The 14,345-nt window shown below is 36.2% G+C and overlaps 1 protein-coding gene across 1 annotated transcript in view; it reads left to right on the top strand.

The window, feature by feature from the left end:
* Nucleotides 1-14,345, top strand: part of RFX3 (regulatory factor X3) — a gene marked incomplete at its 5' end in the record, with an annotated part of 157,979 nt that overhangs the window by 116,987 nt on the left and 26,647 nt on the right. The window contains 2 exons of the mRNA XM_082842342.1: nt 1,847-1,996; nt 8,537-8,745. Of these exons, the coding sequence (XP_082698468.1) occupies nt 1,847-1,996; nt 8,537-8,745 (359 nt within the window). The remainder of the gene's footprint in view (nt 1-1,846; nt 1,997-8,536; nt 8,746-14,345) is intronic.

Here is a 14,345-nt window from a genome sequence, read left to right as displayed (position 1 = left end):
TTATAACAATACTTTCAAACAGCTAAAAGTACCTCCTGCCCCAGTGTCATCAAAGTGGATCTGGTAGCAATCCATCTGCAATATGGGCCATCTCACTGATCTCTAGAGTTGATTTGGGTGGTTTACCTTGGAGGAAGGTGCCTTCTGCTATTCCTCTCTCACGGACATGCAGCCTTTTTTCAGCTGAGCATTTAATCAACAAAGATGATCTAGCGTGACAGTGGAAACAGCATAATGAGGTTGTGACTGAAAGTTATTATCAAAATGGCTGGATTCATATCCCACCACTGTACTGTAGTTTCTGTGTAACCTTGAGCAAGATCGTTAACCTCCCTAAGTCACAACATGTGTCTAATAGAATGTTTATGAGAATTGAGCAAGGTAATGTATGTTAGGCATTTAACACAGTGCCTGGCACGTGATATGTCCTTGATTAGTATAAACCACAGAGATGGGAAAATGTGAAATACTCTCTTTGGGGGTATGTGAACGTCCCCCAAGTTCCACATGGTCCTGAAGCATCTCACTATCAAGATAGAACATCCTTTGGCCTATGGAACACCTTCTGCTGCTCAGCCAACTGACTGTTCAATCAATTGCTTGTTATATACCCATAGTGATTTAATGTCATTCCTGTAAATATGTTAAAGTCCTCATTAGATCTGCTACGCAAGTAACAAATTTTCATGAGATCATGAGATTTAGATATTTACCTAGACTTTTTCTTTGTCGTTAGCTTTGCTATCTTTCAATATAACCCAGTTTGTTCAGGGTTTCAGCAGGAAAAAAATGGTATATCCAAAGGGGAGAATAATTGAATAGAGTTTAAGGGTCTGTTTCTAAACATGTGAAAAGAGTTAAGAAAACCAAGGAGGAATGGTACAGCACCCCAGGACTAGCAAAATAGTGGGAAGCCTGCCCATCCTTAGGTCTGAAGGGGAAAGAAGTGATTATGGCATCAGATCTTCTCCTTCCTCCAGATCTGTGGCCTTACGAAGGAGAGGGCAGAGGTTGTGAGGGAATTAGTAGTTTGACTACTTTCTTCCATCCTTCAGTCTCCTACCAGTGCCTTTCATTGGCCAAACCCAACTGGAAGCCAAAGGGCAAGAGAGGCAGTTAATGTAATCTATTCAGTTTAGTCTTCCTGGGCACAGAGCAGAATGGAGAAGGCCGGAAAGTACATTTTGAAGGACAAATGGAGATTTTTCTGGATAGCCCTTTTACAGAAATTCAAATTCTGAAGAGTTGCTTGTATCCGATAAGTTTATTAGCTATGTATTTGCTAATAAAGTCTTTGAGTGTTCTTATTTCACCTCAGAATTACCCACTCCTATTTCACCTCTATAAAATAAAGGTAAAAAGAGTGAATCTTAATGACAGTGCTCTGAAAAGCATGTTTTTTAATCCAGTTTAAAAAGTGGGACTGGATAGTGTGGTTTTCCAAGTAAAAGGAAAAAAAATTTTATTTGCTTAGTTTGTAGTTGACTGTCGTACAGAGAATAAGAAACGAAAATCAACATTTCTCCTACTTGTCTCGACTAAATCATTTCTTGCTATGGATTAGTAGCTACTTGCAAGACTGGTTTAATTAATGGTGCACTCAGATGTCGAAAAATGTGGGAGTTTGTTTTAGCCTTGACCTCAGCCTACTCAAAAGGAAAGTAATACTTGGTTTAGAGGTTTAAATGCTATAATTTACAAGTAAGCTCTCTCACCAAATGAATTTGAAATAAGTATCAGAGGGAAGCATTTAAAATTTGGCAAGGGAGTAAAGATTTGAAGATTGCAGCGGTTTCTTTTACTGGAGGGGGAAAAAAAATCCCAACTTAATTGGATTTCTTTACAGGTTGCAGCTGTAAGTGCCTTTGCCCAGACTCTGCGAAGATACACGTCGCTCAATCACCTGGCCCAGGCAGCTCGTGCAGTGCTTCAGAACACTTCTCAGATCAACCAGATGCTCAATGACCTCAACCGTGTCGACTTTGCCAATGTCCAGGTACTCTGTTTTCTTTCAAAACGTGTCTTTTAATGAAAGGTATCCAATTTTTTTCTTCTTAATTGGGATCATCATATTTCTTTTCAAAGTTACATCAATTCACAGGCACATCTAGATTCACAATATCCTGAAAGAGGAGAGTTTTACTCAGCTATGGCTTTACTCCTCTGTTTTGCGGTTAAAGTCTGCTAATATTTATAGTGCTAGACAGCAACATATGTCACCAGGGTTTGCTGAATGATTAATAGAGTAATGATGACCACAGTCAGTGAAGTTTGGTAGGCAGGAGATGAAACGCTTTCATCTACTAGCTGTGGGGTCTTGGGCAAGTTCCTTAATTCTTCTGGGCTTTACTTTCTCCATTTTATAACACATATCTTAGATTACTGTTTACATATTTAGTAATATGTAAAGCCCATAGCACCATGACATGCACACGAGAAATTTGTTTTCAAAAGTGCCCCACCTTGGTTCGTGCCCTGGTCCGGGAGGATCCCACGTGCCGCAGAGCGGCTGGGCCCGTGAGCCGTGGTCGCTGGGCCTGTGCGTCCGGAGCCTGTGCTCCGCAGCGGGAGAGGCCACAACAGTGAGAGGCCCGCATACTGCAAAAAAAAAAAAAAAGTGCCCCACCTTGAAACTCTATTTCAGAGTTTACTATAGGTACCTGGTAAATACTTGTTATTTGAAAAGAATTAGGTGTAACATATCTGACTCTTTTGATCATCCAAATGAAAGAATAATTTTTTAACCTAGTGATGAAACTACTCACTTGTACATCAAAGTACACGTAAAAAATAGCTACTTTAGGAATATTATTATTGAATCCCAACAAGTATTTTATTTCAGATACTAAAATAATGAAGCTAATTGTTACCAATGAAAAAAAAAAAACAGTCCATGGCTCACTCAAAGCAAAAGCAACAAAAGATATATAAATATTGAACATAATCAAAATTTTAAATTTCTGTGCTTCAAAAGAGACCATCAAGAAAATGAAACGACAACTTATAGTATTGAAAAAATGTTTGCAAATCATATATCTGATAAAAATTTATATCTAGACTATATAAAAAGAACTATTATAACCCAACAATGAAAAGACAACCTCGTTTAAAAAATGGGCATAGGTCTAAATAGATATTTCTCCAAAGAAGATATACAGATGTCCAATGAAGTACCAGAAAACTCATTCAGCAGCCACCAGGGAAATACAGATTAAAACCACACTGAGGGGCTTCCCTGGTGGCGCAGTGGTTAAGAATCCACCTGCCAGTACAGGGGGCACAGGTTCGAGCCCTGGTCCAGGAAGATCCCACATGTCACACAGCAGCTAAGTCCGTGTGCCACAACTACTGAGCCTGTTCTATAGAGCCCGCGAGCCACAACTACTGAAGCCTGTGTGCCTAGAGCCTCTGCTCTCAACAAGAGAAGCCATCGCAATGAGAAGCCCGCGCACTGCAACGAAGAGTAGCCCCCGCTCACTACAACTAGAGAAAGCCCATGCACAGCAACGAAGACCCAAGGCAGCCAATAAATAAATTAATTAATTAAATCTATAAAAAACCCCGAGATACCACTTCACACACACTAAAATGGGTATTATCAAAAAATAAAATGGGTATTATCAAAAAGACAAATAATAGGGCTTCCCTGGTAGCACAGTGGTTGAGAGTCCGCCTGCTGATGCAGGGGACATGGGTTTGTGCCCCGGTCCGGGAGGATCCCACGTGCCGCGGAGCGGCTGGGCCCGTGGGCCATGGCCGCTGAACCTGCACGTCCGGAGCCTGTGCTCCGCAGCAGGAGAGGCCACAACAGTGAGAGGCCCGCGTACCACAAAAAAAAAAAAAAAAGACAAATAATAACAAGTGTTGGTGAGGGTGTGCAGAAATTGTAACCCTTATACACTAGTGATTGGAATGCAAAATGCTGCAGCCACTTTGGACAACAGTATGGCAGTTCCTCAAAAGGTTAAACCTAGAGTTACCATATGATTTGGCAGTTTCACTGCTAGATACATACCAAGAAAAATGAAAACATGTCCACCTAAAAACTTGTTCATGTGTGTTCCAGCAGTGTTATTCATATTAGCCACATAAAAGTGGAAACAACTCAAATGTCCATTAACTGATGACTATGTGAACAAAATCTGGTATTCCACACAATGGAATATTATCGGGCAATAAAAAGATGAAGTTCTGATACATGCCACAACAGAGATGAACATTATGCTAAGCGAAAGAAACCAGATACAAAGGACCGTACATTGCATGATTCCATTTATATGAAAGATGCAGAACAAATACATGTATAGAGACAAAACGTAAATTAGTAGTTGCCTAGGTCCTGTAGACTGGTGGGATTGGGAGGTGATAGATAAGGAGTAGTATGGGGTTTCTTCTTGGAGAAATGAATACATTCTAAAATTGATTGTGATGATAGAGGCACTACTCTGTGAATATACTGAAAGAAGCCATTGAATTATATACTTTAAATGAATGAATTGTTCGCTCTGTGAATTATGTCTCAATAAAACTGTTTTAAAAAACAATATCGTTGCTTAAAGATAAACTAATTATTACTCCATTTCCTACAAAGTTTAATCTACAATTCTGGACTAGTTTTATCATTTAAAATATATCAAAAAGTAATATTTGGGTTTGATTTATTTTAGGGTGTCGTTAATTAGTTAAGTTCATTCTGACTTTTATGAATTGGGTTTAAACTTCTAATGTGTATGGTTTTTCTTAGATCTACATAAATAGTTTTACATATACAAGCACACATACGCACACACGTGCAAATATGTAAGCTCCACAAGAACAAACTGTCTCACGTTTACAAATCCATTAACTTTACATATTTCAGTGGAATTTACATTAACTGATTTTAGTGGGAATATTAAGAGTTCATATATTTTTGCCTTAAAATGTATACTGTTATGTTTTTTTCAAATCTTCATTCAGAAAAGATATGTTTAAAAGTACTTTAAGAAGAGTAGAAATGGTAAGGCAACTTCTAGTTTCAAAAAGTAATTTAAGTTTAATAACTGAAAATATATTTAAGAATATTCCTAATAATATCTGAGAAAGATTTAAAATTTTCTGTTTTAACATTATTTTCATTCGTATAGTTGTGTGTCTGAACCCTATGAAGTATGTATAGAAATGAGTTCTTCCTGGTTATAAACGCCAGCCTTGGCAACATTATTGCATATAAATGGTCAGTTATACATCTATACTACTACTCATCTCCCACTCACTGACTTTGAGGTTACCTTTTCCCTTCCTTTATTCTCAGTTACCAAGTTTTTCTGGGTCCACATGACAGTTATTAGTGCTGAAACCTGTGTGCTTAAGTATCTGTCCTCTAAGACCTCCTTCCTTTTGTTAGAGGAGCATGAGCGCAGTGGTGTGCCCTCCATTTCCCCCTACATTTTACCTCTCACAACTCTGTTCATTTTCATATGTAATCTCTTTCTCAGGTTAGCATATTTTATCTTTAACTCCTTTCTTTCCTCTTCTGTTCCACATTTTACCTGGTTTTCAGTCTCCTGCCTCCCATTCCACCTTCATCACCCTCTCCTGTTCATTTGGAAGTCCCTGCCCCTACGAGATTAACCTCAGTTAAGACTGACACCCTAAGACATATAGGGTGATGCTCTTGTAATAAGGGAACTTTAATTTAAAACAATGAAATCACATGTAAGTGTCAATATTTTAATGCTCTAAGAGCTTAAGTTTCTTTCAGGATATCCATAAATCTCTTTCATTACTTCATTCTTCTCTAATTAAATCTTTAACTCATACATTCAAGATAATTTTCCTATTGCCGTATAATTGGTTTTCTGTTTTAATTAACTGATAGCATTACAATAGTATTGCTTTAGAATTGTTTTGTGTAAATGGATAGTTTTCCAAATACAGTATGGGCTAAATATACTTGGGTTGGTTGACCTGATAACCTAACTTTTGCATATACTTGTGTTTCTGTATTTAAAAGACATTCTGATTTTGAAGCTACTGCCTCCTTATCATCTTGGAGATAATTTATTTCCAACTTAATAATATCTTTAATTTTCATCCTTACCTTTTTCCACTATAGAACTGAAATATCCAAATTCCTTCACAGGAATATACTTCACAGGAGTAATTACAGTGTACTCTATTGTTAGTATATTTTCAATCTTAAGAGTAGTAAAATGAAATATAATATAAAGTAGTTTGAAAAATCAGAATAATGTCCTATGGCTTTATTTCTCTAAGTTTAGTTTTAGATTATCATTATCTCTTGGCAAGAACTAACTTCCTAGGAAGCAGTGAGTTTGAATTTATGTTAAGAAATGAAATTAAATTCTTCCAAGGATACCAGTAAGTTCCTCCTGCCTCTTACCAATGCACAAAAAAATCTTCCACAGTGGGTATAGAGTTTCAGTTTTGCAAGATGAAAAAGAGACCTATTGCACAGTAATGAGCATATAGTAAACACTCCTATACTGTACACTTCAAAATGGTTAAGATGATAAGTTTTATGTTATGTGTTTTTTACCACAATAAAAAAAATGCTTAGCCATTAATGAAAAAATGAAAACAACCTCCCCTATCCTTTCTTGAGACATAAATTCTTCCCTGGGTGCTCTTCTGGACTCCTAAATTGATATAAAAGTTCTGGGAGTCATTTAACAGTGTATTTTGAAAAACCTATTACATAGAAAAAAGTACAAAAGTAAGCAAAGATGTAGTTACTAGATTGCTAATTCCAGCATTTTTCCTAATAGTAAGAAATTGGAATGACCATAAATGTGTAACTGTATGGAATTGGTTTTGTAAATAATGGAATATTTATGCATTGAAGCAAATTCCATCACTGAACAATAAATATAGCTCCTCATTTGCCTATATGGAAAGTCATTTATCATATATATTGAAGTGAAACTAAGCAAAATATCAAGTAAAATGTATAATATGAGCCTCTTTTAAAATAACATATGTACGTAAGCATACATGCATATGTATATACTACATGTGAACAGTTTGAAAGTTATTAGCATGTTGTAGTTATCTCTTAATGTTGGCATTTTAGATATCCTTAATATTTTGTTCCTTTTTGTCTATTTGTATTTTCAATTTTTAATAATCATTGTGGTGTACTTAAAATACTTAAAAGTGATATTTAGGAGGTAAAATCGGAAAGACTATTACTAATTAGATAAGAGAAAGAAGGATAATAGATGGTATCATCAGCTGGGAATGTAGAAGAAACCCTAGGTTTCCCTGAAGAAATAAAATGAATTGAGTTTGGGCATTTTATATTTGAAGTACCTCCCAGTTGAAATGTCTCTTAAATAAGGTAAAGTCTGTAGGGCCAGGAGAGGTGCTGGAACCAGAGGGTGGAGATTAGGGGTTTATTTAGATGAAATGGTTGATTTGAATAAATGTGTCCTCTGAGAACAGATAGATTGAAAGCTATAGACACTTTTCAGAAAAATACATACATATTCACAATGTTTTAGACATAGAATCAGGACCTTCACAGACACCCCTCCACAGAAATCTATTGTGAAAATATTATCTGGACACAGTGAACCCAGTTTAAAAATTCTTGTCACATTTCATTTCTCTAATGTTATGCTTGGGGAAAATGAGGCCCACGCAGATTAAATGAATTGCTTGAAGTCAGTTTAGCTGATTCAGGCCCTATGTTATCATCCATGTCCTTACTCAAATATTACATTACCAAATAATCATATTCTGACCTTAAGAGTATAGTATTTTTTTAATGTTAAAATACAACATAGCACTAGAAACATTGTAAAACTTGTGGCAGCCATTGAAAATTAACTTTAGAAGTTCCTGTTTTCATTGCTGTTACCAAACATGAAACTCTCCTGTCAGAACCAGAAGGAAAACTATAGTGATCAAATTTCTTGGCAGGTAGCCTTCCTACATTTTCTCAAAAGTATTTTTGTTGTTGTTGTTGTTGTTTTCGGTTCTGTGAATTAATTTGCATTCATAGCCTTGCCTCTGTAGCCCTTGAGACTTCAGTTTCTTATCCATAAAACTCATATAGCATATACTTCTACCTTGTATCATTCAGTGTTTGTTTTTGTTTTAATCCTGAGGGACCACTTTTGGCCAATTGAATCTATTTATCCATCTGACTTACGCTAAATCTTTTCAAATGAATTGGCTTTAAAGTTTTATCTGATTGGGAGAAAAAAGAGAGGGAGTAAAAACTAAAGAAAGACGCCTTACTGTAGGTTCAGGCTCCTGTTTTTCTTAAGTAATCATATATTTTAGTCTTTCACACAGACTAGTTAATGTAGAAAAACCAAGTCATACTTTTATGTCACATCACTTTTTCATGCACAAAGGCGATGTTAGTTTCCTTAATAACTGACAAGTAGTCCTTCATTTTCTTAATTCATTTAATTGTTTTACACCTTCAGTATAATTTGCCATTTATGCCTATGGTTTGTGGGCTGACACTCAATGAAAAGGTGCTGAGTTGAACTTTTTCTTTGCTTTCTGTGTACTGTCCCAGGAGCAGGCTTCCTGGGTATGTCAGTGTGATGACAACATGGTTCAGAGACTAGAAACAGACTTCAAGATGACTCTTCAGCAGCAGAGCACCCTGGAGCAGTGGGCTGCATGGCTTGACAATGTGATGATGCAAGCACTGAAACCCTATGAAGGAAGACCCAGTTTTCCTAAAGCTGCCAGGCAGTTTCTGCTAAAATGGTCTTTCTACAGGTATCGTCTCCATTTTTCCTATCCTGCAATTATGTATGTACATGCTTCTCAGAAAAAAAGCAAAGAAAGGAAGACTTTAGTTTGCAGAAACTCCGTGTTGTGATTATCTTCAACCCAACTCATGACTACAGCATCATGGAATTGTACCAGGAAGCTTATGGAAATAAAATTCCTGCTAGGAAAAGAAAGGCTCTTATTCAAAGCCCTAGAAGTTCTCAGATGGGAACATCTGAGATCCCAGTCTAGATAAGATGTTTAGCAACAGTCAAAAAAGGACTACAGTCCTCCTTCTGGCAAACGTGTATTATTTAGTCTTCTTTCTTGAGCCCTTACCACCACTCTTCTTCTCTAGTTCAGGGATTCTCAAACTGTGGTTCGCTAGACCAGTAGCATCACTATTGCTTGGAAACACATTAGAAATGCATATTTTCAGACCCCTCCCCAAAATGTACCTGAATCAGAAACTGCAGAGGGGAGGCCCAGCAATCTGTGCTTTTTAAAGTATCGTCCACGCAGTTCAGATGCATACTCAGAACCACCTAGTTAATTTCTTAATTTGATCAATTACAATTGTTTTCAAACCTAGCTGCACCTCAGAATTAGTGGAAAGAAGAGCAAAACAAAACTCCTAGGTATCTCCCAAAAACTACTGAATCAAAATCATGGTGGTTAGAAAGTAGTGATTAGGAGTAGGGATAATCAGAAATTTTTTTTTTTCCAAACGCTTACTCCTGGTGATTCTAATGCATAGCCAGTTTAATATCGAATAATCTAGTAATACAAAATGAATCACTTTTTGACTAAAAGGATATATATATATATATATATATATATATGTAAATGTATGTTTTTCTAGACATAGAAGAACCCCAGCAGAGAAAGATTACTTGATATATAATATCAAATGTTGGGGTGAACCATTGACCATAGGTCTACACCAGGGGTTAAAAAACAACCTGTGTGAGTTGGCATATATACTATATATATGACATAGGATGGAATTGACAGAGTTCCATTTCTTAAGCTAAGTTACATAAGTCGTATTTTTGACCCCGGAATTTATTCTTGTGATGGGAGTTCATTTCTTTGCTTCTTTAGATAATGGTGGCCTCACTGGCTCGGGCCGAAAAGCCATGTCTACTTTGAGGTTTAGGCAGTCCCTAATTTAGTTCCTGTGCAACCATGTGCATATCAAAGTAGTGACTACAGGACATACCACTGACTGTGGCTATGAGTACCCTATGGTCATCATCTGGACCTCAGTGGTGAGTCCAAAGCAGTTGTGAGGAGAGAAGGTATAGAAAGAAGTAGCAGACTTTAGAGACTAGTAGAAATTCTGAACCCAGTAAGCCCAAATTACAGGATTTCCATCTTGTTTTGACCACCTTGATAAAGATGGAACCAGAGATCTTTTAATTATGATGGTAGTTGCTTGGTTTTTATTGTGACTTCTTTCTTTCTCAACTGATTTGGTCCAATTCTTATTTCTTAAACTGAAGTAGAGGTATAGATTCGCTGTATATGTTTAATTAGGAGTTAAATTATCCTTACATCCTGAAAACCGTTTTCTAGTGTCTAGCCCAGGGTTAAATGCAGTGAAAGAAAGTCTACCAGTTTTGTGTTGTTGTTTTGTTTTTGTTTGGGGGATGGAATAATTCCACGGTTCTGTCTCTCATATATTTAGTGCTTTTAGTCCATATGATTTGAAAAGCACCTTATCATGGTGCTGTCTAACTCTGTGACCCACTGATACGCTTCATTAAAGCCAGTCCTAGGTTTAGATCTGGGTGTCAGTGAGCAATGTGTTGATGATATGAGTTTTCCTTTGATATATGGGGAAGATTTGGAAAACATTATCACAGTATTCTCAAAGTAGATGTAGAAATAGTAGTATTAATAGTAGAATTCAAAATTTTAATTTGGGAACATTTCTTAAGAAGATTTCAGATATTTTCCCATTTGCTTGCAAGTTGATTTCATCCATTTTTTTTCCTCAGAAAATCATATAGATGGTATATGTGCTTCATGAATGATGAAACAGAAGTTATACTAGCTGTTGTTCCAAAACCTATATGACCAAAAGCAGAGTGCATCCTCTATATCAGAAAAAAGCAAGGTTTTTTTTTTTTCTTCTTACTGCTTTCTTATGTCATTACATCAGACTTGCCCTTACTCCTTCCTGAGGACTTTTTTTTCTATGTTTAGTTGGTATCATTTTAGAAATACACTCCTGGAGCCTTTGTCTCCACAGAGATTTGTTGCAGGTATCTTGACAGAAAATTACTTACTTGTATTTCTTGTTATCTGCAGATATACAAACCCAGTAGGTCATCACTTGCCTGCCCTCTGTCCTCCCTCAGTTGGGGATAGTTGGCTTGTTATTGTTAGGCACTATTATGGTTATTATTTTCATTTCAAGAAGTCTTGAAGGCGTATACTTCAGGGCCACAGAAGGAAAGGCATATTCAGACAGATGCATACCTCCTGCTGGTAGGCGAGGTCAATATCTTAGAAACTTAAGAGCCTCTAAAATCTGACCTGTTTTTTACCAAGGCATAAGAACATATTGAGTAATGAAAACTGCATTCACAAACAGAAGCAGAATTACAGAGTATTTTTTTTAATGTTTTTGGCTTTTTTAATAAGATTTGGCAAAAAAAAAAAGAATTTGGCAGTCACATATGTCAACCCTTCATTTTCTGAAGTTGATTAATCTCATAATTTCTAAAATTCTGTGTATATATTTATATGCATACAAATAAAGAAATGGACTGGCAGAGAATCATGATAGCAGCAGTTGACATGTTGCTGCAGACACCCTCTGCTCCAAACGGGGGTCCCTCCTTGCCTAACCTGGCTTTAAATGACTACTGCTGGCTCCCTGAGAGGTGGAAAAAATATCACCACCTTTCTTGGGCAGAAATGTAGAAGTTAAGTGGGCCATTTCTCAGCTTGTGTGTTTTGTGGATAACGGAACACAGAATTCCTCAGGGTCACCCTGAGGGTCAACCAAGTATCCCATTTTTAAAAATGAAATTTATAGCTTCGATACAGTGACTTGAAAGGGGGCACAGAGAACCTAGTTTGCCTACAATTGAACAATATATAAATCTTCCAAAAAGTAATACTCTCAGAATCAGCTATAAGCACTGTTTGAGAAGAGAGTTCACGGTACGGGGGAGGGGGTGGTCACAGGTGCGACGTTCTCATCTTTCTTCTTTGGAAGGGTGTGATGTATCCCCAAATACATAAAGAGGTGGATTGAGTATCATGTGTTTGGGGATATGTTTCATTTTCCACACCATGAGTTATAAAGATAAATACACAAAGGTATTTCTCATCCATTATAAAATAATTAACATTTATAACTCTGATTTTAAAAGGAGTTGAATTCATGGTAACTTAGCAACATGAAATTCAGTGGAGTCAATTTTGCAGCATATCTTACAGAAGTCTGAATCAGACAATAGGTTTCCAATTAAACTGTTAATTGTGTCATTTGATACTTGGCTTGTAGGGCAGAAGCCCAACACAGAGAGCATGAAGCAGACATAGCATTAATAATATAATTCAACTGATTCTTTTCTAAACATATGACAATAATTTCTTAACATGCTTATCAGTATTTTTAAAAATAACTAGGTATTATAACTGAAGGTCAGCACCCCTTTTTTTTTTTTTTTAATTTTCCAACAGAATTTCCTATTACATGTGTACTTTATGCTGAAATACGGTGATTGCCCAGTTGTCAAATAGAATCCAAAAGCCTTAGCATGGCCTATAAGACCCTACATGGTCCAGCTGCTAGTGACCTCCAGGTCCCACCGTGTATTCTCTTTGCTCACGTCCTCCAGCCACACTAGCCTCTGGGCTGTCCTTGGAATAAAACAAACATAGTTCTGCCTCAGTCTCTGTATTTGCTCTCCTTTCTGCCAGGAAAGCTCACATGTTCACACGGCTCACTCCTTCACTTCAGTCTCGGTTCTGCTCAAGATATCACCTCCTCAAAAAGAGTTTTCCTGACACCCTAACTTAAAGTGCCGGCACCCATCACTCGCCAATCTCTTAGCGTGACTTATTGTTTTTCATAGGGTTTAATCACTACCTAACTTTATATTTTATACCTACTCTGTTTTTATCAACTGTCTGTCCTACTAGAATGTGAGCTCTGTTGAAGCCAAATTTTTGTCTGACTTGCTCTAGAACAAGACCCTGGCACAGAGTAGGAACACAATAAATAGCTATTGAATGAATTAATATGAATTCTCTTGGAATAAAAGAATTGACTTTGCATTTTGTTTAATAATATCATAAAGCTACTCAGTATGTATATTCTTCGTAGTCATTTACATTATTTTAAGGGAAATATAAAGCCCTAAAAGTTGAATTTTGAAATATATATATAATTCATTCTATATCTGTGATATTTATCCCTGCAAAGATTTATTGACATTCAACCGGCCCACGATTCTTCTGTGTTACAATGAATATCTTCTTTTTAAAATAAACAATTTTTGGATTATGAAATTAGTATATACTCACTTTAGAAAATCTGGGAAATACAAATACTATAAAAAGAATAAACTTAAATCATCCATAATTTTACTACCCAGAAATAACTACTGGTAAAATGTTTTCTTTCAGTGTTATATAAAATTGAGATCCAATTGTTTATCAGAGTTTATTATCTGTATTTTTCCCTTAACATTTTTCATTTAACATTATACCTTAAGCATATCTTAAGAAACATAATTTTTAATGTCCTCACAATATTTCATTTTGTGTATGTCTCATACATAATTTAAACATCCTGTTTGTCTCTTATTCTTGAGCATTTAGGTGGTTTTTGGTCTTGTGATACAATTATAAAAAATACTGTAACGATTATCTTTGTATAAAGTTGCACATTTATCTTCAGATAAATTGAAATAAATTTGTACTTTTTAAGGTGACTAATACTATTTTAATGAAGTGTGCTATCTCGATGCTTATAATAAAGTATGAAACATTCCCATTTATTTAGGGATAGGATTTTTTTAAGAATTATATCGATAGTTTCTATGTTAAATGGGCTCATATTATACTTTTTAGTTCTTGCACTTAACATTATATCATTGACATCTTTCCAAGTTACTGCCTATATGTGTACTCTCCCTCATTTCTTTAAACTTTTATATAAATTTACATATATGAATGAACCATTTTTTTTGCTTAGTATCCTACAAATGGATATTTAGTGCTGCCCCCTATTTTCTCACCAGTATAAATATTGCTGCAATTAAAACTATCTTATTTGTGTAAATTTCTAGAATTAGAACTGCTAGGTGATCACACCAGTCAGAATGGCCATCATCAAAAAATCTACAAACAGTAAATGCTGGAGAGGGTGTGGAGAGGGTGTGGAGAAAAGGGAAGCCTCATACACTGTTGGTGGGAATGTAAATTGATACAGCCACTATGGCAAACAGTATGGACGTTCCTTAAAGAAACTGAAAATAGAACTACCATATGACCCAGCAATCCCACTACTGGGCATATACCCAGAGAAAACCATAATTCAAAAAAACACATGCACCCCAATGTGCATAGTAGCACTATTT

This window comes from Leucopleurus acutus, assembly GCF_964270905.1.
Source record: "Leucopleurus acutus genome assembly, chromosome: 7".
Taxonomy (NCBI): Eukaryota; Metazoa; Chordata; class Mammalia; order Artiodactyla; family Delphinidae; genus Leucopleurus; species Leucopleurus acutus.
This window is presented reverse-complemented; position numbering and strand designations above follow the sequence as displayed.